At 40.3% G+C, this 26,958-nt stretch overlaps 2 protein-coding genes across 29 annotated transcripts in view; both read left to right on the top strand.

Annotated features, from left to right (window-relative positions):
- SSBP2 (single stranded DNA binding protein 2) overlaps positions 1-7,568 on the top strand; it is a gene marked incomplete at both ends in the record, with an annotated part of 187,660 nt that extends 180,092 nt beyond the window's left edge. For 22 of the 28 annotated variants that reach the window (XM_082013174.1, XM_082013165.1, XM_082013168.1 and 19 more), the window contains 2 exons: positions 4,660-4,758; positions 7,539-7,568. In XM_082013174.1, coding sequence (XP_081869300.1) covers positions 4,660-4,758; positions 7,539-7,568 — 129 coding nt within the window. Of the gene's footprint in view, positions 1-3,620; positions 3,687-4,659; positions 4,759-7,538 lie in introns of all 28 variants that reach the window. The other 6 variants (XM_082013176.1, XM_082013173.1, XM_082013170.1 and 3 more) reach the window with 2 other exon arrangements.
- A 17,251-nt stretch (positions 7,569-24,819) lies between these two features.
- The window catches only part of ACOT12 (acyl-CoA thioesterase 12), a gene marked incomplete at its 3' end in the record, with an annotated part of 30,763 nt that continues 28,624 nt past the window's right edge, over positions 24,820-26,958 (top strand). The window contains exon 1 of the mRNA XM_082013342.1: positions 24,820-25,755. Coding sequence (XP_081869468.1) covers positions 25,227-25,755 — 529 coding nt within the window. The 5' untranslated portion in view covers positions 24,820-25,226. The remainder of the gene's footprint in view (positions 25,756-26,958) is intronic.

Here is a 26,958-nt window from a genome sequence, read left to right as displayed (position 1 = left end):
GTGTTTGAATGTGTCACTTCTTCCTTAAAAATAACACTACTGCATATGTGATCGTCATTAATTTAGGAATTAATGATCTTATTTGGTATTGGTAAAATGGCATAAATCTGTCCCCTGAAAAACACTATGTTTTGTACCCAGCATCGTCAGATGTAATTGACTGAAACGAATAAATATATCACTACAACTATCTCCCTGCACTTTTGTGCTTTTGATCTATAAATACAGAAATTAATGACGAGAATGTTTCAGTCAAAATTTTATAACTCTCTTGTTTGTAGCAAAATGCTTAACACTCTTCCGAGAAAGGAGCATGAGTTTGTTTTGAGCGTATCAGCCGCCAGTGTGTTTTGGTTGCCCCAGGACCGAGTACCACGGTGCTGTCACTAGATCTCTCTCAGTGCAAACTTGTGCCATTTCAAATCCACCTAAGGCTGGTCTGCACATGCTGTGCTCACACTGGGGACCTTGTTGTAGGTCTGTTCTCAGGAACTGTGGTGAGATGCCAACACGCAGGGGACAAAATGCTCACCTAACTTCCCACGGGTTAACACAGAAGTCTGTGGTGCAAATTTGTTGAGAGTACACTTCCAGGTGTTCAAAAGGCAGGAATCATTCTTCACTTAGTGATGCATATTTGTATATCCAAAGAGGAGGCAGAGGACCCTGTACGGTTCCCCAGTTTGTGGTCTTCTGGTGGGGTACCCTGTAAAGTGTGCTTAGCGTATATCTTTCCTGGAGAGAAGGACCTCAGCGATACGTGTCTGAGGCCGTTGTTGCTCCTGTAAGGGAGCAGCATCTAGAGCAATCCTATATTCTTGTACATTTTAAGATCTATAACATCTTCAGTCTCTGTAAAGAGTAAAACAATGGATTGAAATGACCATGTTCCCTTAGTTGTGCTGCGCCTAGAGGTGCAGTGATGGATTTAATAAAAGCCTCCAATGACATAATAAGCGTACAGCACTTTTTAAATCAATGTCCATATTTTTTCTTCAGTGTGTTTATTGCTAACTGCAGCATTTTTTAAGGCAAAACCCCAAAACATTTCCATTAGCTTGCCATAGGATTATTTTTAAAAGCCTGTATTAAGTATCAGTATATGTGCTAATACAAATATAAGGAGCTCTGAAAACTTGGATTGAAAAATTTACCTGGAAGTCTTGTAATTTGTTAACCCTAATAAATAACTCACGGAAATCACATCTTATGCATGTCGTTTTCAAATAACTAAAAGAAAAATGCTGTTTACTTTGGAAGTGGCAGAGTTTTCCTATTTAACGCCATTAGATGTAATAGTTTTTAATTATCTTTTTCTGAGTATCGCTGCCCAATATGCAGCCTTCATTGATAGCAGTAAAAGTGTGTGGATAGCTTTGATAATTTTGAGTAGGTAATAGTACATAATGCTTTTGAAACTTGAATCGAAAAGTTCTGCTTGCCAGGAATAGTAGATTTCTGGGGTTGATGTGTGCAAAATTATGTGGCTGCTTTCCAATTTTGTGCACAGTTACCAGGATTGTTCTTGCTGAGGCACCAGTCTCCCTGTATACGTCACCGGCTAGTCTTGCAGTTGGCTTTTGCACAAGTAGATTTCCAGTGACGGAAATTGTTCACTGAAGTTAACACAGTTCAGGGTGTGTCTTGCTAGATGCTCAAGTCCAGGCACAGGGCTTCAGTGGAGTAAAATGCATATTAGAGGAGCTGATTATGAGTTCGCAGGAAATGCAGAAAATTAATTCAGTCTTCGTAGAATCAGTACAGCTCACAGAATTCAAAGCTACATTTTCTAGAGAAGATTTTAATTTAATTGGCTGAATGGCAAAACATGAAGGTTTTATGAAGTAGACTGAGATGGGGCAAGTAAATGAACTGCAATTATGCATATTAAATAAACATTAATAACTAGTATTTCCTGCAGTGCCCATGGAATTTTTGCAGGCATCAAAGACATACTTGCTTCAGAAAAACTCAGCTAGTGCTGCAATGCCAGACCCCATACTGGCCATAAAACCAGCCCAGGGGAGTTGCTATAAAAGCGTTTATGTCAGGAATTTGAACCTTTGGGGCTGGTGTACTGTGGCAATTGCAGAATTTCAAAGCTTTGTGCTACACAGAACAAGATAAAATTGGGATAAATCCCCCAGGAATGAATAACAGTGCAGGAGCTTCATATAAAATAGATGTGACAAGGCCTTAGTGGGTTTTAAACTTTATATTCATAGATTTTAAGGCCAGAAGGGAATGATATGATTGTGTAGTATGACCTCCTGCATAACATAGGCAACAGGACTTCCCTGAATTAATTCCTGCTTAAGGTACAATAGCTGTGGTTGAACTAGCATTAGTTTTCAACCTTCCTCAAGCTGTGGATCCCTAAATATTTGCTATACTAACTTCACTGATTAGCAAACTTAATCGTCAGATGTTAATTAACTAGTTGGCTTTTAGTTGCCTTTGATGGCTGCATTGTCCATTGATTTCCTGGAGATGTGGGGATCACAATTTCAGCAGTGAACTGGGCTGAAGAAAGCAAAAGGGCAAAGGCAGGGGTATTGACCCAACTCTGTAAGTTGCATTTCAGGTGCTAATAAAAAACAGTTATGCCTGCATGTCACTTATGTAATTAATTTTATAATTAATCTATAACTGAAAATAAATACGCTGAGCTGAACCCATAAACATACTTGGCCATTCAGACTGAGAACAGTGATCTTCCGTCGGGGAAGTATGGTGAAAACTGAACAGCAGCCTTTCATTAACAAAATGCATCGCAAAGCGGACAGTATGTACAGCTGTCAGGCGTACCACTCTGCTGATGTAGTAGCAAAAAGTAACTGATCTAAGTTTTGGTATTGGGTGAAGCTGGGAACAATGTGTTTTATTCCTTTTGGAAGTGAAGTAAATCCTGTGGAACAGTGGAATATGTTGCAATACTTAAATTATGGACAGTGGTCAACATGGGACTTCACGACTACAAAGGGGAGCATGTGGAAATGTGGTATGAAGGGGATGTAGGAGTCACAGCTATCCCATCCCATTTTCTGTTCAATGACTACTCCACTATATATCTTTAAAGTGCCAGGGTAGGATAGATAGCCTTTGACATTGTGAGGAAAGTGCCAAGAAATTAAGGGGACTGACTTACTCTCTTTTTAATGTTTGCTATTTTTTATTCAAAGTTTGACCTCTTGCTGATTTAGTTACACTAAATGAAGACTGCATGCAGGTATTTTCAAAGTCAAAATACTGTGGTGTTTTTCAAGAAAATAAATCTCTATGCTAACAGACATACTGTGTCAGGACTGCCATTGAGAGTAACATAAGAAAAACAGAACAAATTCACGTAGGATTCTTACAGCCATTACGATTTTGTCACTTTGATCAAGAGCACTACTTGGAGCTGCATTCTGTTAGCTTGCCCATTGATTGCACTAGGTTTGTGTTAAATTTATTGTGCCATATCAGATTTGCATTTGTGTTAGTAAAATCTCAACAGCAATATTGCATTCAATTTTTCTGGATTAAAAAAAAAAGGGGAAGAACTGTGACAGATATAAATGTTTCATAATGAAATTCATGACTTTACTCCCTCCTTTCTCTGACTATGCCTTTTCCATCACAAATCCTCTCTAAGTAAGAGTTTTAATAGTGATGGAAGAAGAATCACCCATGTTCCTCCAGGCATGATAGGGTACCACAAATAAACTTTGTAGAAAAACCTAACTAATTGTAGTGTCTACAATAATCCTGTATTAGCAATTGACTTAAAATGACTTCTGTGACAATTACCTCATTTCACCTTTTCTTTAAGTAGCCGAATCTTGAAAGCTTTTCCCAAACATTGCAGAGGTGGTTGTACAGGAGCACTTCTTTAAAAAAAGGGAATTTATCTTCAAAAGCCTGTGTATTGTTACTATTTATTAGCATTTCAATTACACCTAGCCACTGAGAAGGTAGATTAAAACACTATTGCATTATGCTCTATGTAAGCAAATAGCAAAAGTACAGCTCCTCCTGAAAATGTTTTCATTTTACTCAGCTGCTACTCAGGAGTCTTTCATCTAAAACTCCTGTTAACTCTTTTTCCTATAAACGTTGTGTATTAGCTGTGTTCGGTGGTTTAGCACTTGAACCACACTTGTGAACTACTTGTCAAACTGTATTTCAATAAATGTGAACACTATGAAACCGAGGCACAGGCCTTTGCAAAGGTCTGTATAGACCAGATTCATCCATATATCTACTTTAAGTAGATATTCATAAGTCACATATGTCAAGGGACACACTCATAGACTTTATTGAATTTGACCACATAATTTAATGTAGTGGCAGAGATAACTCTTACACCTGCTGCAGCCATTTATAGCTTTTTCTGACTTCAGTAGAAGATGCTGACTATAACCTGAAAACAAGAATTACAGGCAAATAATTCTAGCTTCAGGGAAGAAAACATTACTTTACAGGCTAAAATTAATGACTGACCATGCAGAACCCTGCAGGGGCTTACTTTTCATCTCGAAAATCCCAGTGCACTGCACAGGGCATCTTTGTGTACTATGGTATCGTGTAAAGCGTGCCTTTGGCTCACTTGGTGAAGCTGAGAAATGAACTGAAACCTTCAACACTTAATCTGTATTTTAAAATCTTACTTCACAGAACTCTCCCAGTAATATGAGCATGAGTAATCAGCCTGGCACTCCCAGGGATGACGGTGAGATGGGTGGAAACTTCCTAAACCCTTTTCAGAGTGAGAGTGTAAGTATTTCTTTACTTAGGTTTTTTTTACTTTGTGAAGCTGTATCTCTGTCATTTTCTTCAAAAAAAAGAAAACAGCAAGAATGAACAGTTTTGTAGAGTACTTGTAATGCAGGGCTGTGCCTTAGATGTTTTTCACTATCTTCTAAAATTATAGCATTGAATTGCCAAAAAATTGCAGAAGACTGCTAGAAGTTGAGCTGAAACTGGAAAATGTGGGAGGTGTATATTTACTGCAGAAACTTTTTTTCTAGATTAAGAGGTCAGTTGTCAATGCAAGTTCGATCTGTCAAGCAGCAATAATTACACTGTGCCTATGCTGTAATGCACAATGGGCATTTGTCAGGCAATATCCAGGCAGCCTAAATACAGTAGTTGACAGATCCTTACATCTGTGTGTTTTCAATGTGTGGTTGCCCAGCCTTTGACTCCTAAACAATGCGTTTTGTAGGGAATGTCTTTTAGAACAGGATTCACACTGAAGTGTATAATTAGAGCACCAGTAGGTACCATGTTGCAAAGATGCAGTGTGCTGTTAAAGCCAGAAAAAGCGAAGGTTCCCTCTAGTGTTCATTCTGGGACAAATTATGCTTTTTTAAAATGGAGAATGCTTGAGGCAGCACAACGTGGTGTAAAATACATTACAAAGCAAGAATACAATATTTTCATACTCATGTGCCTGAAGCTGGGTTTCTAAATCCACATTTAGGTACCTAAATAGGAGTGGCCTGATTTTTCAGAAGTGCTGAATGACTTCAACACTTCTATTCTTATTGGAAATCACTGCTGCCAGAAGTGAGTGCAACTTCATTAATTATGCCAGTGGTGAACTTCAGCTCAGAAATTATTATGAGTAAGCAGTTTGTGTTAGATCACAAAACAGTCGAATTGCATGGCAAATTTCATGGGAATCAGATTTTGGGGATTTTTGGGTTTGCTTCTTTAACTAGTGAAAAGGAAGAGTTTCTGCATGTTCATAAAGAGGGCACATGTTCAGATTGTGTGGAACACTGGAGAAAATTGTTTTGCACAACCCAAAAAGACAGATGTTTCAATATCTGCCAAAAAAAGTAACAACAGAACCTCCGTTAAAATGTGATCCTTGGTCACGGTAATCCTTGATGCTCAATTTGGTATGTGTTGCTTGTACTGAGGGCAATCAGTCTGATCAGCAGGCAGGCCAGTTCACCAAACTAAAGTCATGAAAAGGACATCAGCTGTACTCAAAAGAAAATAATTTTTCTCAGACACTTACTGGATTCTAGGTGCTCCTAGATGTTGTTTTCCTACCTGGGAGAACCTGGGATCCAGTTTTCTCAAGGTTTTACATGAGATGTATGCCTACAAGGCATGCATTATACATGCCACAAGTGATATTGTAGTCTTTGGGAACTGTCTTGCTTTATGATTCGTATTTCATTACTTGGCTACTTCGAGTAGGCATTATTAAGAAGTCCTTTCTCAGGCAAATTTGCTGTTCCGTTCACCAGGATTTTTGGCTGGGTGTGGGGAATGGTGCTTAGCTAATAAAAAGTTAGAATTCACAAACACCTTTAGATCATCTTTAGATTCCTTGTCCAAAGTGACTACCCAAGTACTTTGTCTACAGGAGATCACTTGGAGAGATGCTTTGCTTTAAGCATTTGAGCTGGTCTGTGACTTTGGATGAAGATAAGCGTGTTCATACTCCCACCATCACTGTGGGAGTGATGCACATGATGTGACAGACAAACCATCAGAGACATAACACGGGACAAAACAGACTTTCCCTAAGTAGTCCATTCTGTGCCGTTCACATGACAGGGCAGGCCCATCGAAAATTCCATTTCTAATACGATTGGACACTTGGAAATGGCCAGCTTGAAACTTTAGTTTTGATGGAGTTTTTATTGCATACCTGTTTTTGCAAAGGCAAATTTATCCTTCTGTTTCTTGTATCGGTTTTCCTAATGCTAATACTTCTTGCATTTGAATATTTTCCTCTACTTAGAAGAGTTTAGGCCAATTTAAGTGTTTCTGCAGTCTGCAATTTTCAATTTTAAAACAAATTAGGCATCCCTTCCAAGCCAAACTATTCTATGATGCTGTGATTCTATATAGGTGTGCCCTTCTTCTAGATACAATGGTGTCCCATTGATTATTGTAATGAAGTACTGCTAACGTGAAGGCAACTATAGCTTGTATAAGGGCTGCAGTTCAATTTATGTTACATTAATAATGTAATGTGGTGATTGACTTTTTGGTTCACATAAAGGAGAAAGACCACTGATCCTTGATTGAGCTTGCCTCCCAAAATCAATAAAACAGAATAATAAAGACCGAAGAGTTGAATTAGTTTAATTCCAGTAAAACATATCTGTACTCCTTTCTTCCCATAAAGTAATAAAAAGCTCTCCAAAATATTTATGTGGTTCAGCTAACCATGAATGCAGCTGGCCAACTTGATAGTAGCCACCGCTCTAGCTAAGTCCCCCCCAGGACCTAACATCGCCCAGGAAAAGGTGTGAAAAGCATCAGTGAAGTATTGGTTCATCACACTACCCAGTTAACATCAAAACAGTCTTCAAGGACGTTGGCTTTATGAGCAATAGCTGTATTTTTGCATAATGAGAGAAGCATAACAGAAGTTACAGTACCACAAATTGAACTACAGCCTTAGCACAGGCTACAGTAGAAATCTAGGAGGAAGTTCAAAGAGCACATTGACATGTGTATTCATTGCTGTGGTCCAGAAGTGGAGAGAAAAATGGTTGTTAAAATGTGGATTCCTCTTTTTTCAGTACTCCCCTAGCATGACAATGAGTGTGTGATCCGTTAACAAGTCTCGCCATGAAGACCACAGTGAGTTGGCCCTCTTCAGAGAGCTACTGCAGAAGAAAATTATTCATCCCAGTGTACAGTTTAACAAAAGGATCTCAGACACAATCAGAGCCATCATTTTTTTTCTACCATCTCCCCTGTTTTGTCAAGACAGTGGGTCCCAAACATGATTGAGGCAACTGTAAAGAGTGGCATAACAGAACATCCCAAGATGGAACTATAAACCATCATCTGTGTATGTACATGTGTGGGTTAATGTATATGTATGTGTGTGTGATATAGAAATACACACATACATATATAAACCCGCGGGACATTGTAAAATATTACCACATGACATCTTAAGTAGAAATGAGAAGTAGGGACTTTTATTCCATCTTTTTTTTTTTTCATGTTTACATTTTAATTATTAAAATTTGCTTTCCCTCTCCCCTCCTGAACTGTTTTATGTTGCATATATCACTGCTTTATAAGTTATTTTTTAAAGTGAACTCAAATGATAAATTCTTCTGATTTTGTAAATGTCTGCCATTATGGATAGGAATAAAATTGCTTATAAGAGCTTTCATTAACTTGTGTTTGATACCAGTTACCCTGTGAATCACAAATTGTACTGTCTCAAGAAATAGAAGAAAGCTCATCTTAATTTTTTGGATAAATTTAATAATTTTCACCTGATTTGGTGATTTTGTTTTTATACTTTGCCTTTAAAAAAAGAAGCACTGAAGGTTATTTTTCTTCCTTAATTGAAGCCTAATATCTGCAATATCTATTTTAAATGGAAGCCTGAATTTGATACAAGCTTCTCAGTTTTTATATAGTACTATAAGGTTACTGTAAGTGAGCTCCAGTTGCTATAGACTCTAGCAATAAAGTGTCAGGGCTGCTTCTGCCCTTGGAAATGAGTTTTCTATTTAGCATGATCTTCCGTAGGGGTGGTAGTTAGTGGAAATACAGTAGAGTCCTTATCACTGAAACCTTTTCTAACAATTTAGTATTATGTTTCGCATTTTTAGTGATTCTTAACCGAATTCTAACAATCCATGGTCCTAATTATAAACAGTTTTTCTCAAGCCCATTCAGAAAATCAGGTCACCCTGCTACTTGGGTGTGTATTTTTCACCACACCTACCAGAATGAATTCCCCCAAAACTTTCCAGTAAGCAGTCTTTTTTTTCTTTTTTTTTGAGCCAAAATGATGGAGTAAGCTTTTTACGATTACTAGCCTTGTGAGGGTCTTACCTTTTGCCATAAACAGAAGAGGAACAAAGGTCTGGGCCATTTTGTAAGTAGGTCAGCCTATTAGAATGAAAGCTGGGGACAGTATGAAGAAAAGGCGTATGATCTTAAAGGAAGTTCTTTTGGAAGCAGTCCCATGTCAGGCAAAGCTGTAAAACCAAGATTATGGTACATTTAGTTCCTAACGACTTGCAGCTCCCCCAAGAAAATGAAAGTTTTCAGTTGTGTAGTAGTCAAAAGCTTGATGATCAGCAATGTGGGCACAAAGTGACTGAACACAAATTCATGCCACAGACAAAACGGGAAGTCCCCTCCTTGGACTTTTCATGTAGAAGAGACACTTACATAGGAGGACCAGTTCTGAGATGTGGAATGTCCATAAAGTCTCGCAAGGAGATTTTTTTCATGAACTTGTGATGAAGCAGCATATATATGGGTGCATTGTGATGGTACCTGCATGTAACAGGATGTTTAAGGAATACTACAATCTCCTAACTCATTTTTATTTACATATATTTTATATATATACTATAAATATATAAAATATATGAAAATAAAAAGATGTAACACTTTTTACTCTCTTGTTAGGGCTATTCAAAGGTTAAACTCTTGGAGGCTTAAAATTATGCTAAAATATCAAAGATTTTGGTAGCATTCTTTTTAGTAATAGCTACTTTGATTAGTTGTAAACATAAACTAGACAGTCATTATATGGTTTTGTGGACTTTATTCCCAGCAATGATGAAAGTTACAGTCATTTGCTTATCTTTGGAAAACACTTCGTTGCTGTCTCAAAAGATGCTAGAAGCCCCTACTATTGATTTGCATTATGAAAACACAAAATCGGATCTATTTTCCTAAGACCTTTCACTGTGGTCACTGATAGCACTGGTTTTAGTGGATATGTCCCCAGTGCACCCCAGCTTCTCCCATAAGCACTCTAGAGTCTAGGCATCCTTGCAGCCTGCCTTTGACATCTGTATTATCCTTGGTAGCCTTCTTTAGGACTCTTTCCTGCCCAGTTTCTGTCAGATGATGTCACTGCTACTGGACTAAGGTAGATGGATATGTCTAGACTATGCATCAAGTGCCAAAGCCCATTCACGCACCAGGTAAGTGTGCCCTTAAGGGAGCTCTTAAACCATTGAGTCCATCTGGGGTCTGTTGTGTGTCTCCAGAGGAACCCCTGTACTCGCCCATGCCGAGCTGGGGCTCCTGCAAGCAAGCAGTGTGTCCACCGAGCGTGCCACAGCTGGCTGCAGTGGCATCACTGAGGGCCCTCTTACAAGACACAGCACATGCTGCTGCTGAGGCATCATACTGTCACAAAATTAAGCAGAATCAGGGCTTAGTATTAATCAGAGACTTGATTTTTTTGTTCTTTCTGAATTTGGCGTTATCTGCGATATTTTAGCTTATAGGCATCTGTTAAGGATGAAAGCCTGACCATTAAATTAAACCTGTGCAAAGAAACCCCTGAAGTGGAACTGCCAACACATGTTGAATATCATTGTCAAAACATGTAATCCTAATTTATATACAAGAGCAAAACATCCTTTCAGGCACATAATTTTTCTTCTGTAGTTCTTTCAAACTCCCTTCTATACAGTTTTTCTTACTGACAGCATATCCTTGTTTCCTCTTTCCATTTCTTTTCCAAAACATTTATATCAAATTCAACATATTTGCACTGATCCTGCAGCATTAATCTCTAGGAACAGGATCAGGCCCTGCTTCTCATAGCTTGTCATTCTGTGCCCTGATACTGCAAGTTACTAGGTGTGTCCCGCACTTCTCATACCTACGTAGTCCCACAGACTGGTGGAATAAAAGATAGGCAAGCTTGCAGAATTTTCAATTTGGAAGATCTGCTTGAATGCTTCATGCATATCTTGTTGTTAGAAAAAAAAAACTCATCATCTGGCTTTCTGTAGGGAATGCTCACATCCCTGCGCTTACACACATCAGTATGTCCATTGGTAAGATCCGGCGATAATAACCATAGATAGGTTCTGCAGCTGAAGCATTAGGAAATAATCTTCTGTACTAAATACTCAACTTTAAAATTATAAGTATCCCTTTGAGGTTTTTTTAATATCCAAAGAGCTTTTTGCTTGTTCATTTGATTTCTTTCTTTTGCTTATAAATGCTTGTAGGATTTTCATCATATCTAGAGTATTAATGTTGAAAGAAAGACTATTTCCAAGCACCGACTTTTTACTCTTGCTCATGTTTCTAATGCACCAGATATAAATGTGTAATGTAACTCCTGTTTATATCTGTCCTTACGCAACATCTTTATTGACAATGTCAGAACTTGTCCAGCTCTGGGAGGAATTTTAAGTGGTGCAGGATAGTTTTCCCATACTGTGTTTCTAAGTAGATTTCTCTCTTTAATATAGAAAGAAGTAGATCCTGATTCTTCAACTGGGTCTTTCAGGCAAGGTTAAAGTTAGGCTTTTTAAAAACAGAAGTGAGGAAATCTTAAGAGTAGCAGAAATAGGGAGTCATGGATCTCTCATACTGTGAGAACTCTGGCAAATATTCTGGCCTTGTAGAAATCAGCTGAAATTGGGATTCACTTAAGAATTTCACAGTATTTTACCCACTGCATGAGCCCATTAAGAAGAGTATTCATACCAAGATTTTATCTCCATGTTGCCCAGATCTTATCTCCATATCTAAATCTTGCGTAGGCAAGAACGGGTTTTAGTGTAAGGAAGAAGCTGTATGAATTACAAGTAAAGCATGTGGCCAGATGTGTGCATTAAAAAAACCTGGATATTTGCATGTATGGGTTGCATTATTTTAATTGCCTGAGCATGAGGGAGAACTGCAGTTGCAGTCTTGTGTCGTGTCTCCCCGCCCCAACTGTCGAGTGAGTTTGGTGCATATAAAAAACATGGCAATAACCTTGAGTTGAGTCTTCGACACACCGTACACTGCTCAGTGAAATAAATGTGCTGCCGCTTGACTCGGAGGCATCTCAGAGTGACAGTTCCCAGATCAGAGGGTCATCCATCAGCCTGTGGCTGAGACCACATTTGCCATTTTTTATTTGGAAGCCTTCTGGTTTCAGAGACAAGACCGCCCATGGTTCATATATTCAAAGACAATAATAACATTCAGACTTAACAGCCTGATCCCCTTAATATAAGATTAAATGCCCAATGTCCAAAGACATCCAGCTGTAGCTTTCCCTTGCAGTGGGAATACACAATGAGAAGTACGTGGGCTAATTATTTATTTTGAATAATTCAAATCAGGAAAAAATTAATAGAATGTTGCTTCTCTGTGGATAGCAGTTCATGCATCAAAAGGACAGCTTCTTGAACTGGCTAAAAATCATTTGGATTTTCTCCTGTTCTGTAGAGCTAGCGAATGAAATACTGCATGTAAAGATGATTTGGAATTAGATGGGTAATTTAATGAGGGACCAGCTGTTACAATATTCAGTGTTGAACATTTTATTCTTTCTTTTCCTTTACCAGCTGATAAATGTTGCACTGATTTCTGTTTCTGAGACCAGTTAATTATTTTTAAGCATTATCTCCTGTTCGTAGTCATCTCTGATTCTTTGTTGTTGTTGTGGTTGCTAAATATGGACTGGATTCTTCAAGATTTGAGTCTACACATTTGCATTTGGAGAATGTAAAATAGAGCTTAATGATGTTAAAAAACAAAAAAAGATCAGTACAGGTAAATTTTTTTTTCTTTAATTCATTGTAAGTGATGAGATCACCACAGCTCCTGTCCCAAACACTCTTGGGTCTGGTTGAGCCCTAAGGATGGGAATCCTGACAAAGCACATCTTTCAAATAAAATCCAAAAAACTCTTTCTAATAGTGACAGCTCGTTTCTGTTCAAACTGATCAAATTAAGGATCTAATTCAGGATTTAATGATATGGAACAACTATTAAAAATCCAGTACACTCAGAGATAAATGAGTTAGATTTAAATTTTAGTATGCAGCTTCCCTTACTTTCCAGATGTTATTGGCTCAGTCCTATAAGCTGCTGCTTATGTTAGTTTTCCTGCTTAAACTCTGATGAAACCACTCACATAAGGTCATTTTTTTGCTAGCATCTCACCCTGATCTGGGTGAAATATATAGTTTATCTGAGGTATGACATTATTTGGCAGATGCATAAACTGAGTAAACAGAGCAAAATACAGAGGGGCCATTGAAATTACTACAGTGATGTTTCAACCTGAAAAACAAGAAAAAACTCATTATCTAAAATACTGCTTTGACTGCATGCATGCAAATTGTCTGCCTGTGCTGTTATCTTGGAAAAATATTACAGTAAAAAAATTAGTGAAAATAAAGGATCATCTGTTCAGCACATTAAAACTCCAATCCTGCAAACACATTCATATTTGTTTGAAATCAAACCTCCACAGATAACTCTTACAAAAAATTACAATTATAATTTTAATAATAATAATTTTAAACAGATTTAAGAATACAAGTAGTAGCCTTCAGGAAAGTGGGACTGATAATATGCTAAAACCGTGCTTAAGTGTGGACAGTCTAGAAGCTCAAATTAAATCTTCCCTAAACAGACATTATTTTAAATATTTTACCAATGCAGGAACACATTTATGTATCTATAGCGCTGATATGCGGAACAGATTTGGCTTTCTTCTCTTTCTTATTAGAGCATTGTTCACTACTACATGAGCTATTTTTATGGGGTTGTCCTTCCATGTTTTTTTCAGTTGTGCAGACATAGTTTCCCTGAACATAGCTAATACCTTTGCAATTTTAGTCCAAACTTCTGTTTGGTCACTCTTCTTCACTTCAGCTTAAAATGTGTAAGAAAGCCTCTCATGTAATGGGAAAACTTGCCATAAAAATGTACAAAGATTTTCCTGGGTACCTGTTTTCACATGTAATAAAAATGCAATTTTCAGTTATAATTTGAAATGGTCAATTTCTAGCCACTATTTAATGTCAATGTGTAAAAGAAATTGAGAAAACAAATTATCTTTTTTGTATTTATTTGAGTTCAGCATGATAAATAATGTGCTGAAAGACATGGTTTTGGGGAAATCGGATGAAAATGAGATTTACTACCTAGTTGCTCTGCATAATACAGCTGGACTTAATGTTGAAAGCTCCTTCCACATCCCCAAAAGTGGATTGCCTAACATCTGATATGTATGTAAGAGCCTAATTCACCAATAGTCATTTCATTTGTCTGTTCCATGTTTTCACTGAATCTTGTGGATGATTCAGGGTGCCCCTTAGCTGTGCAGGGTTCTGTGGTTGTATCTCTCGGAAGAGTAACCGAGTGGTCAAGCAGGCTTGTTCACAGGGTCTGGTAATTAAGGACTGGATAATATATCCACCAGGTGTGCGCAGCTGTGCGCTCAGAAACAAGGTATTCATATGCTACCTCGCTGTTCTCTTGAAAACTTGCAGAATTCTTCTTGCAGTTAGGCCTGGGGATCCTCTAAGATTTTACAATGCTGAGACAAGAAGCTTAACTTTGCTAAGAGAAGATTCTGGCAGTTTAGCACCAGTTTTCATAGGGAATCAGCACAAAACATGGGGATTTTGAAAGGTGATGCATTTTCTCAATACCCTGGGGGTACTAGGAAATAGACCATACAATTTAGAAGTGTGGTCTGTTACAGAGATACATACAGTTCCTCAGATTAGGAGGAAATTATAACAATAACCGTGACCAAACGTATGTTTGTCCCTGTAGAGTGAAATCATCAGTAATTGCTTTTGATATGAAGATTTATTGCTGTGGAACAACTGCTCCGATCCTTGAGGAGCCAAATTATCGACTGGATGAACTGGATGTTTGTAGTCTATTTCTGTTGTTTAATCTTCATGTTTTCTTCTCTCTCATTTGGATTTTCCCATTAAGCGTACCATGCCAGGTCTTTGCACGAAAATAAGAACAACTTGCCCAATAAACAGAAAGTTGTTCACATCTGTAACTAGGGCCCTACTATAGAGAGTTTATTTCATTAGAGACATTGAGCATAACAACAAATAAGGAGCGGCAGTGCAGTGTCCTGCGAGCTCCTACTATTTGGGATTAGGAAAGTTAGCATCTCACAGACTCGGGCATTAGACGAGTCATTAACAATGACAATAAAAGGGCTTGAAACAAAAGTTGATCTTTGCCATGCGGACTGGAGGAAAGTAAAATCCAAACAGAGCATACTTAATTGAAGTAGAGATTTACTAAAGCTATAATTCACTAGACAGAGTTTGAAAAGTATTTTACTGATAACAAGCTTGTTAACTGCAAAACTGGTAGCCAGGATTCATTAGCTGCTCTTTTATAAAGCAGAGGTGCATCCTGCAGAGTCTGTCATAGCCAGCAGAGAGGTTGGTTTTCTTGATCTAGGCAGGTTGTGGACCAGGGACTGTGACATCCATGGGCCTGTAACATCTTTTGCTGCAGAGGAGCCAAGTGCAGGTGCCCTCCCAGCAGATGTCAAAGCCCATCTCCAACAGGAGCACAGAGCGCAGTTTAGCGGAAAAGAAAAGCAGTGTTTGCTAAATTGTCATCTAGAAACATGACGTTCAAAAGCAGGTATAAGCTGTTCCGCAGTCTATTTTCATTTTCTGATTAACTCCTAGCTTTGATTTGATTTAAATTTACATTAAGGGTTAAGGAAGGGAATACAAGTTCCTCAACTAGGTCTGAAATACAGACAGGGAAGAGTGGCGTGAGTGAAGTGGAAGCTGGAGCTTTCTGTTAGTTGAGAACCAAGTAAGATTTTCTTTCTCTCTTCAGGACAAAAAGCATCCATACAATAAACTTCATTAGCTTTGTAGTGGCAATTTGAGAAGTGTGAATCAAAATGCTTAGAGATTAATTTTGAGGGCTTTTTTTTGTGGCAAGTATCCCCTTCCAAAAACGTTGCAGTGCATCTATTTTGTGCATGCTTGCCTAAAACCACAAAAACAAATCAAATGTTTTATGGATTGCTGTACATGTGTCTGGCAAACACTTGTTTCTGGTGGGGAGGGGAGGAAGATTTGATAGCTGGTGGGTTAGCCTATTTATGTGAATTACTTAAAGCATTGGTAAACTATTGTCAACTTTGTTCACATTACAAAAGATACTCTGTGTAGTCTACTGCTGGCATTATAACCTCAGTGATCATGCATAGTCTGTAAATTCCTGTAGGTTTTGTGTAAGAAACCTTGCCACCATTGCTTACTACTGTAAATTCTTGTTTTGAAGCAAAAGGTGTCTTTTGATTGTACAGCCATGTGTGTTATATACTACAATACTTGTTCTGCCATCAAAACTTGCTGTTCACATATAGTTAAAGCTTTGTTAAGCACGCTTAGTGGTTTCAGAATTTATTTCAAACAGCAGATATATAAGCCATTTACAGGAATATTAAATCGAATGTAACGTAAGAGAATAGAACCCAGTTGGTACCGTTTTGGGGAGCTTGGGGTTGGATTTTAGCCGACATCAGGCAGCTGCAGGCTAGCACGTGCCGTGGCTCCGTGCCGGGTCATGCAGTGTGTGCTCTCCAACCACAGGCACCTGCAAGCCTGAGAGATCAAACCCTGTGCTGGAAACAGGAAGTAAAGTCTCTCCTCTTGCTGTCCTCTGTCCAAGGGACCTCAGCAGACTGTTGCAGAGACCCACCAGCCTGCAGGCTTCCTTGCATTAAGAGAGCAAAGACATACTAGCTCTTGCTCTGGAGCCTCTTGTGTTTTTTCCAAAAACGTCTGCCAGGACAGAAACCCCTCTCTGAGGGTACGCAGGGGTAAGGAAGCACTGCCTCCATATTGTGTCCTTGTCCCCAGCTACCACAGGCTTTATGTGAGGCAGTGTTTTGAGGAGAATTTAATTATTTGTCTGTTTATCATGATAGAAAAATAATCGGAATTCTTGAACTGTGGATTCTTTCTTATTAGTATTTTATGATATACAACAAAAACTGAAAATGTGTATGTATTCTTTGCTGGTTTCTGACATCAGAAATTCAAATCCTGTCTAGACTGAAAGACAATGACGGGAAAAGTGAAAAAGCTGGTAAAATTGAAGGGGATTCTTATTTGGATTATTTTAAAATTATTCTGTGTTTTGTTTTTATTGTTCGTTTAAATGACTAGGTTAAGCTTTTGAATAAAGGCAGTCTTTTTTTAATGACTTTGCACTTTCACCCTTTCATGTAAGACCTTGAGTACTTGCAGTAAATGTTCCTCATGCTTCCAAGCCAATCTGTAGGTAAATTCCCTATATTTCTAAGGTTAAAAAAATGTTTCTGCAGATCACTTCAGCCTTTTACAGAGAAAAACGGGGCAATCCCAATCCCATAATCCCAATTATGGTCACATGTAAACAATTGGGCAAGGGTATTTTAGACAAAGAATTACTTTCAACATTGTAAATGAAACTCATGTTCAAACTCCAATCTCTGGAAATAAAGAAAACCTCAGTAATTTTCCAAACCAGCAAGAAACAAATTTGTCAATATAAATATTAATGTAGAAAATACACGCAAAACTTGATACTGCTTCTGACCTTAAGCATTAATATTGATAATATTGGGGGTCTTACAGATTCTGTGTACTTCAGAACTGCTGTATTTCTCCTTGCTACTTCATTATCAACAGCTACTGCAAAAAGACAATCCATGCCATACTGAAAAGAGTTCAAAAGCACGGCAATACAAAATTCCCACAGCGTCATCAGTACGTGGACATGTGTGCGTGCTGCGTTAGGATGAGTAATCACTCTACTGCAAGCTCCCCCAGACCTTGTGTTTAACATCTGACAGCAGCCTCTGGGACGGTCTCAGAAGGGCAGTAGTCTGTGTTGCTGAGGTCCAACACGCTGCCTGACAGTGATCTCTTTCCAAATGGTTTAGGGTCTTGTTTTGGGGGATCGTAACTATCGCAGCTGTAGCCCTTGGAAGTAGTTGTACCACAGACACATCTTTATCTGAAGCCCTTAGACTGTGTCAGAAAACAGACCTGCCCCTGAAGGCTTCCCTTCTTTTCAAAATCTTTCTTGAAATAAACAGCTATTTTTCAGAGGGGTGAAAGTGCTGAGAGGTTCAGTGGTGCTAGTTCTGGTGTACCAAAATGCAACCCTGTGTGCATTTCTGTATTGAGAGAGCATGCCTCTGACGGCCAGCGTAGCACAGCTCCAGGAATCTGGTGTTCAGAGGAGCCACCTTGTCTAAGGACCAAACAAGGGAAACAAGGTCACAAAATCAAGACTCACTGTTTTATCTTTAAAAAGTTCCTTGCAAAACTGGGGAGCTGCGAAGTCATGAATTGTGTGGGTCACAAACCACAAAGCATATCTGGGTTGGAGCCTCAAGACAAGGCTGTTACAGACTGTGTTTTGTAATGGTAGTACTGTACCACCACATCAGACTTGTTTCTGCTCCGCACTGTGGCCTGGTTCATCCTAACCGAATTTTAGCTGCCTAAAAACTACCAGCCTAGGTCCCTTCTGTAAGTCAGAGGAGGGAGAGAAGAGGAGAGGTGCCTCAGGAAGATTGTATTATGGCATCAGTTGCCATCTCCACTGATGAATCCTTCGTGCTTTTAAGGACCTACAGTTAGGAGGAATGAATCCAAGGGTTTATATTTAGCTTCATGTACCTGTACATAAAAGTGTATTTATCTGAGCCTGGTATGGGCAAGAATAATGCAGCTCCCAAGAACCTGCCTTCTAGATGAGTTTCTGAATCCTTCAGTCTCAAACATGAGATTTCTGCCCCAGTTTGCCATTTTCTCCATCTTTACTTCCTCTTTTATAAACAGGTGTAACTTGAATTAACTTGTTTGAAGAACTCTGGAAGGTTTACACCTGCCTAGAAACCCGCACCTTTATTCGTTAAGTGGGGTCTCACACTCTGCCGACACAGATCCATTCACTGAAAGCAACACATGAAGAAACCATTGTACAGATGAATCAACACCAGCAATAGCATATGCTGCTTTTAAATTCAGCTGTGAGGTTGTAACTGAGATACTAGTGTTCGTACTTTCTAGGGATGGCTAAAGATTCCTTTCCCGAGAGCTTTAAAGAATAAATCTAGGAGCTCCCAATTTAGGATTGTGAGAATACAGATAGTAATGGCAGTTGCGGGGGGTTAAACTTCTGGTAAAAGTGTATGATTTTACATGCTGGTTTGGAGATGATGAAAGTAGCCAGTTTTGGATAGACCAGATCTTTGCAGACACTGAATTAGCAAAGCTCATTTACAGCAGGTTCCACCTCAGGCTTGCACCATACCTTGTTCTAGTTCGGCTTGGTATCTTTCTTCATTAACTGCTGGTTTGAAATCATAACAGCAGTTGTACCAATACTTGTTGTGAGCTGAGGAACAGCTGAAGTTTAAAAATACAAATGTTGTAACTTGCACCTTTTCACCTTGATGAAGTGTCCACATTCTCACAGCTGGGCCTGAGACAGCAGCTTCCTCCAAAGTTGCCATATAACTTCATCACACAAAAGCGGGTGTAATTTTTCTGTGAGTTCAACAGGAGCGGTGTTGATGTATTTGCTTTATTTTCCAAGTTGTGAGTCATTCAGTCTTGAAAATTATATGCATCTTGTGTAGCTATGAATAGAAAAAATGATAATTTTTTTTTATGATACGCTAGTACAATCCCTGCTCTGCTGTTCCAACATTTTGAGTGCCAAACTTAACCAAAATGTTGTCTTCACGAATTATCTTAGCCTTATCTGTGCATGATAATGGGTATGAATTTCCAAGTACTGTTTCTGGGTTCAGTGAATTTGGGGCCAAAGGTAAAACAGTTGCAGTGGGAAAGATTGCTGTGGCAGCCACTTGCTCACAAATTTTCAGATGCATAAAGCCATTCTGTCTGTTGTCTGACACTCTTCCAGTTTTCTCGGTGGATCACCATGTTCTTGAATATCGTGATGCGTATTGTCAGCGGAAAGGTGGACAAGCTCACTTCCTAGGAAGGGTAGAAATGAGCTATCTTCTCCAGCAGTCACTTATTTTTAGTGCTTAATTTTCAATTAACATTTGTTTCTTCAGTTATTATTTCACCGTTCAGTATCTTTAGGTTGCTTGAGCAAAAATATATGAATATATATAAATTTCAAGAAATATAGGCTTGTATTGTGCCTTTGTAATTGTCTTCAGCTTCAGTATCTATAAGCTATGAGCGGACAAACTTCTTCCCTCTTTTGGGGTGTTCTTTACTACGTAGTAGCTGATAGCTTCATTAATACTGGCTATGTGAGTCTTCTGGGGCTAATGTTTATGTTTTCCCAGGTGAAAATGCCATACTATTTTCACCAGACATAAGCACAATGGCATATCTCTGCAGTGCATGCCGTCTCTTAGCTTCTCTCTACCTGTGCTTGCATGTTGGAAATTTAGAAATGCTGCTGTATAAATTGCTACATTGTTTACCCAATACAGGTGTTTTTCTGCACCCCTTTTTTGCTCGAAACTCCCATTAACGTGAAAGTTAGCCATGGCTTGAAAGGGGGTTTTGGAAGCAGAAAGGGTGCAGGGAGCAACAGTGGTTTACAGGCTGCTGTAAATTAATGTCTTCTCAGCAAAGAAATGTAGCATTTTAGCAGTAACTTCCTAGTGAAAACACTGAGCGTGCTTATCACTTTTTAAGGAAAAAAGTGTCAGACTGTGTAATTGTATCTCATCTAATTTTGACACCTACCCAGTAATATTCAATGAGGTATGAACCTCAGTTTTATCCACACGTTCGTGATACACCAACCAATGCAGAACTGAAAGGTGAACAGCCATGTTTTAGTAGTGCAGCTACACCAGAAATCACAGTTTTCAAGAGTTTTGATTTTGTTTCTTTATCTCTAATACATTTTCACTGCGAAGTATTTTTCTATGTAGTTACCTGAGGCTTCCTTTCACCAACCAAAATAGTCTGTAGCCTTCTGCACTGTGAAAGGCAAGCCCTGTGGAGAAACACGGGCTTTGCGCTTGCCCAGCAAATCAGCAGAAATTTCATCCAAGCCATAAAAGCCTCTTATGCTACTCTGTGTTTATGTAATTAAAGCAATTAGGGATAGGAGCTTCAGGAATAACGAGGTATCCCTATCCTCTGTTTTACTCTCTCTCTGTACTTCATAGGGATTTAAGAGTTCTTTTTTCAAGGCTCAGCCATGTCTCTTTAAACCAGAGCAGTCTAAGCGTCTTGTGAGATTCAGTTTATGGAGATAGCGTGAAAGATTTACTTTTGGTAGCAAGGAGTAAGGCGTGCCTCTGTGGACATGGACACTTGCAAACAAGTCTGATACCGAGAATAAAAAAACAGTCAGGATGGTACCAGTACATCAGAGTCTGTACCACAATGGGTTTTTTAGCTTTTGTCATTTTTATTTTATTTTGCAGGAGAGGAGATGGGGAATCTCAGATCACATGGGGAATTTTAGAAGTATATCACTCAACAATCATTTTATAAAGTCTATCTGCAAAATGCACTATGATTTATTACAAAAATATATTTTCTTCTGTTTGCCAACATGGTTGTTCCATTTTGTGATAAGTTAAACTAAGCAGTTAATTTGTTGCACTGCCTAGCTGCATGAATTAATCCAGTGTACATACGTACCTGTGCAGCATTACTTTGGGTTTTGTATTTGAATTTGCAGTATTGATTATTATTTTTGTATTTTACTTTGCCTCTGTTATTGGAATTGTAGTAAACCTAATTTATACATATGATTTTACAACTGTTTTGCAACTGAAGAGTCTTCTTTAAATTGTAAAGTTTTATTGATGGATACTCATTAAAATGGTATAAGAATTATATTAACAATTGTTTTGTGTTTTGATGCTCTCTGTATATAAATATATGTCTATTTATCTGTTTAATGGTGCTTGTGTCTTGCAATTTTGGATACATTTTAGAATAAAGTTTCATTTTACAAGAAGTACTTGTATTTTCAAAAGCTGTGTCAAAAAAACAAAACTTTTCCATTAATAACTAGGGTTAGGAAAGAAACATGAATCTCAAAAACATTTAGAAATTCAGGCAGTATTACTTTTGTTTCAAGAATATAGAAGTATACAGTCTACAAAGGTGCACAGCTATATACAGTAGTTGATTTAATAGAGTAACTGACATCTGTATTAAAAAAATTACCATAGAGATCCATTTTGGAGGTGTGTCCTACAGCTGCTCACTCCATTGGTAAGAAAAGATTTGTGAACCTGTTAATGATGTCATGGTTATCACATTAGTCTGTTATTTTCCAAGGAACACTACAGCTCTCCAGTCATGCATACATCGTTTAAATATAGAAGGAATTTTGGTAGAAACCCAAGAATGAATTCTAGATTACAGGCTTCTGTGAATTTTGGTTCTTAATCAGACTTCCTTTGCTACCCCCTTGTTCTATACCATCTCCCAGAGTAAATTCTAACTTGGATGAAATGCAGGTCTGGAGCAGTTAGGTTATCAGTTGAGTGGGACATAGCTGTCCATGTATGACTGAATAGTACTTTCTGCTCGCTCTAATGGCTTTACTTTACAGAAGATTTATTCAGATCTAATACTGAGCTCATCTTTTATTAATGAAGTGCCTTACTTTTTCTGGCACAGTTCCTCTACAGGCATTGCGCTGTGTCTTGTTTTTCACAGTGCTTGTGAGATACGCTATTGTGCTGCACAAAGCTTTTAAAGTTACATTTTTTCAATTACAAACGTGTTGTTTGTAACTGAGATTACAAAGGAGATGTAAGGATTAAAAGGAGATGATAAGCTAATATCCATTTTGTTTTTTCCTTGTAAACATATTTAAAACAGTACTGCACCTGTTGTTTTACTATTTCAGTTCTGCACAAGAAGACTCAAGCCATTAAGTACGAATCGCTTACTGACAGAAGTTTTTAAAACCGCATTAGCAAGCAACAGTTCTGAAGGGAAGTCAATTTCTTAGTCAGTTAACCAAACTTCTAAAGCTGAGCTCACTAATTCACCACCATTTTACCAGTTCGTATGTGAAAAGGAACAATTTCACCAAAGTTGGTGACTGAGTGATGTATGGGTTTGGATGTAAGGCATCCTCCATTTGCCTTTGGCCACTTGTTCCTCTCATCAAAGCAGGCAAGAGAAATCTAGTGGTTCATAAAGATGCTTCCCAGAGAATGCCTTAGTCACATACTGTTGGTCCAGCTACCTTCATCTGGTGGTGATGCCAGCGGTGCTGGTATAAGCCACTGTGCCACAAAAAGTACTTTTCAACTGTGAAAAACATAGATCTCCTTTGTGAACTTGGGCCAGTAACTTAATTTCACTAATTTTTCAGCTGTGAAAGGAGAACAATACTGACCTTGCAGGTATTTTCTGAGGACAAATGCACTGAAGGCTGTAAAATACTCAGTAACTCCAATGGAGACACTGTAAGAAGCTAAAGGAGTACAACGGACTGCAGAGAAAGGAGTCGCTGAAGCCAACCAGAAGATAGGCATTAGAGTCAGCAGACAGGGTCAAAAAAGAGGAGCTGGAGGCCAGAAGACATGCAGCTTACGAAAGCAGACACTCATTTGGGAAGAGGGCATTTTAGACTGTGAGTTCTCTCACCTAACTCTCCAGGTGTGTCTGCCAAGAGTCCACAGCAGTGGAAGCCATTGTGCATTGCTTATGTGGATCCTGGGTGGCCGTTCCTGCTCTGGAAGGGAACCTGCTTCCAATGGATGTATTTGGAATTACATCCTTCCCTTAGAAATCAAGAGGTATGTACAGCTCTGAGGTGTGTTTTTCAAACACCAGTTTTCTCTTACCCCAACACAAATGAGAGAAGTTACCATTTCTGTTTCTCTAAAACTCTTCCACACAGCCTGAGAGGTCTGCTGACCACTGGCCCCAAGCATGTACTCCTCCACATACTTCAGAAAGTTTTAGATGTGAGCAGATTTAGATTTTACTTTCACCTCTCTGTGATACTAACAGCTTTGTAGCTCCTAATCTCACAGCAGACAACAGATACATTATGGGCCAAACGTGATCACTGAGAGTGTGTTAGTGAAAGCTGCCTGTGAAAGAACAACAAATAAGCATTACCTTATAGAAGCCTGGCCAATGAGCATGACAAAGTAAACCTGTAAACAAATTTACAAATGACTAGGCAGGCAAAACACATGTTGATTTTTTTTTAACAGAAACAAGTTTAGTTCTGTTTAAAGGCTCTTCTTTCTGACATCCAGGATCCATGGTGTGAGAAGTCGATAACTTGAGTTTTTGTCATCTGGATTGAGCAGATGAGGAAGGAGAAAACACTGACTGCATACTACTTACAAACCCTGTTCAGGTAGCAAGACTGAGCTACGCCACGCAAGAGAGTCTGTTTCTTTCCTTCACAGAAGCCAGTCAAGAAGGAAAAAGAAATCGGTACAAACTTTTTTCTGAACCAACAGAATAGAAATAAACCTAGGGAATAGCCCAGCATGCTGATTTTCACAGCCAGTATCCTCTGGAATGGAACTAGTGTGATGGTACAGCCATCCTCTTGCTTGCTAAAAGAGTATGTGACAAAGAAACAGCGATCTTGCTACAGTGCAATGATAGTAACGGACCATGTGGGAAGAAAATCCCTACTGCACTGAGAAACTATTTTGGAGAGACAGGCTGGTTAAAATTAAAATCTTCCCTGCTGCTAACGGGTTAAAGCTGGATCTTTAACAATGTTTAAATGAACAAGTATTCATGGTATAAATTAATTGCTGTCTGTTTTTAATAACTGTGGGAAGCAGGTAACAAGTCATAGTGAGGTTGTAAAGAGGAAATTATGCTGTTTACAACACCCAGGGCAGGGGGAACTCGCACAGAGTCAAATATCAGCTTTGCAGTCTTTCCTTAAAGACCATTTACAGGTTACACATTCTGTTAAACTGAAGCACCACAGCCGCTGCACCGACCAGCCCTGCCTTAACAGCTGACAAGGCCAGCCTGTCAGCATCTCCAAAGGCCAAAACCTCACGTGCTTGAGCCTTCAATAGCAATAATGCTGTACCCATGGCAACAGTCAAACGCTGACCTTCCTGACCGGTTCAAAAGCTCTACTCTTCCTCAGAAGTGCTTCTATTTTCATGGTTTGCAAGACCAGCAATATCCTGCGGTACCTTACCAGCCCTGTGGGGAGCAGGTAGGAGAAGGAGCCCTCTGTGAGGTCTCCAGTTATTAACTCCCGTGTCATTATGTGACCGGGGCCGTGGCCGCCGAGGTAGGTGTCAAAATGTCCCCACCGGCAGCAACGGCAGTTCACCGGGCTGCCGCACCTCCCTGCCGAGTCACCGGCGGCTGGAGATGGGAATGTGTCTCCCTAGGGCCCATCTGTCAAGGTGGTGACAACATGAGCGAGCAAGACTTCAAAAAAAAGAAAAAAAAAAGAATAATGTGAGCCGGATTACAAGTATTTCGGCGGCAAGACGCATGCCAAACCCCGCCAGCGGCACCGGCTCCCGTGCCATCCCGGCGGCTAGGCCGTCAGGCGGCCTCAGAGGGGCCGGGGCAGGAGCCGCGGGGGCCGGACACGGGCAGCCGGGTTTACCAGAGGGCCGCAGCCCGGCTGCCGCCTCCTCTCCCCTGTGGGGGCCGCGTTTGTTCTGCGGTGCCCCCATACGCGCCCCGCCACCCCCTTCCCCTCAGCCCGGCGGCTCCTTCCCGTCTCTCGCCGTAAGAGGCGATTCCACCCCAGCCCTGGGCGTTGGGGCGGGACCGGCCCGCCCCAGCCCTGTAGGCAGCGGAGAGGCCGGGCCGGGCCAGCGCTGCTTCTCCGTTTCCCGAGGAGCCTCGGCCGCCGTTGCCCGCCTCACTCGCGGCGCCATGGAGCGGCTCGGGGCGGCTGCGGGCGGCGGCGTCTGCATGTGCCAGACCGTCTTCCCGGCGCACGCCGACCCCCGCGAGCAGCTGAGCGCCGGGCAGCTGCTCCAGTGGATGGACGCCGCCGCCTGCCTCGCAGGTAGAGGGGCGGGGGAGGGCGGTGGGCCGGGGCGCGTCGCCTCAGGTGGCGGCGAGAGGCGCCCCCGCCGCCATTTGCCCCGGGGGCCGCACTGTGTCGTCTCCCCCCTCTCCCCACCTCGAAATGCGTCTGAAACTCGTCGGCTGCGTGGGGACTGCTGCTCCTTTCCTGACTCCTGGAGCACTGTCCCGGTCTTTGCCGGTGACAGGCGAGAAGGAGGCGAAATGTTGGCTGCTGGAGAGCTGGGCTTGAGGGAAGATTTTAGCCAGGGGGAAGCGTGTGAGATTTGGGGGTTCAGATTAGGAACAGGCGTCAGGGGCTGTGAGGGAGCTGGTGGGGCTGGAGAGGAGCATCGGGTCCTAGGGAAGGGCAAACAGGATGTGAAGGGGGTGGTTAGGGTGAGGAGAACCAAAAAGAGAGCAGCGGAAGGCAGAAAGGGATGGGAAAAAAAGGGAAATACTGGCAGAAAGGGAAGTACTAATGTAAGAATATTGGCGTATGGGTGGAAAGAAAACCCAAACCACAAACCCAACCACTGGGTAGAGCACTCTGGTTCAAAGACTTTTAAAACCTCCTCGGCTAACTTCTGGAACCAAAAGCCACATCTAAAGCACTAAGAAAACCCAAGGTTCTGCTCTTTCTGCTGTTAGTGAACTCCGTTTCCAAGTACAGCTGCATACATTAGCAGCCCATAATGAGCCTTGAGAATAGCGGGTGTATTTGGGGAGCTCATGTCTGCATGGCATCTCCATGTGACGCGGTGACCATGCTGCGCTTGCGGCGTAGGTGCGTGCCACGCTCAGTGCAACTTTATGTAATCTGTATGGAAGGAGTTGGGATCCTGTAGAACTTGTCCCACACAATAACCCAGAAACTACCTAGCATGTAGCAACTGCCCAGTATGATCACGCTTTTTTTGAGATTTATTTTAGAACTAAGGAGTCATTTGATTTCAGTCTTTCCATGATTTACCCCTTAACAGTGCTCTTTGCAGAGAGACTCCAAAGTGATCTGAGCAACCCCTGAAATTGAGTCCCTGCTCTGAAGTGGCAGAGCCCCAGCTGCTACAACGGTTCATCGTTGCTCCCTGGACTTCAGTTAAGCTGTGATGATCTCCATCAGCTGTGAATCTGCCACCAGCTCACCTTCAATACACCTTTCATAATTGTTTGTACTTGATTAGGCTTAGGGCAGCAGCAGCCA

Source organism: Phaethon aethereus (assembly GCF_964289735.1).
Source record: "Phaethon aethereus genome assembly, chromosome: Z".
NCBI lineage: Eukaryota > Metazoa > Chordata > Aves > Phaethontiformes > Phaethontidae > Phaethon > Phaethon aethereus.
This window is presented reverse-complemented; position numbering and strand designations above follow the sequence as displayed.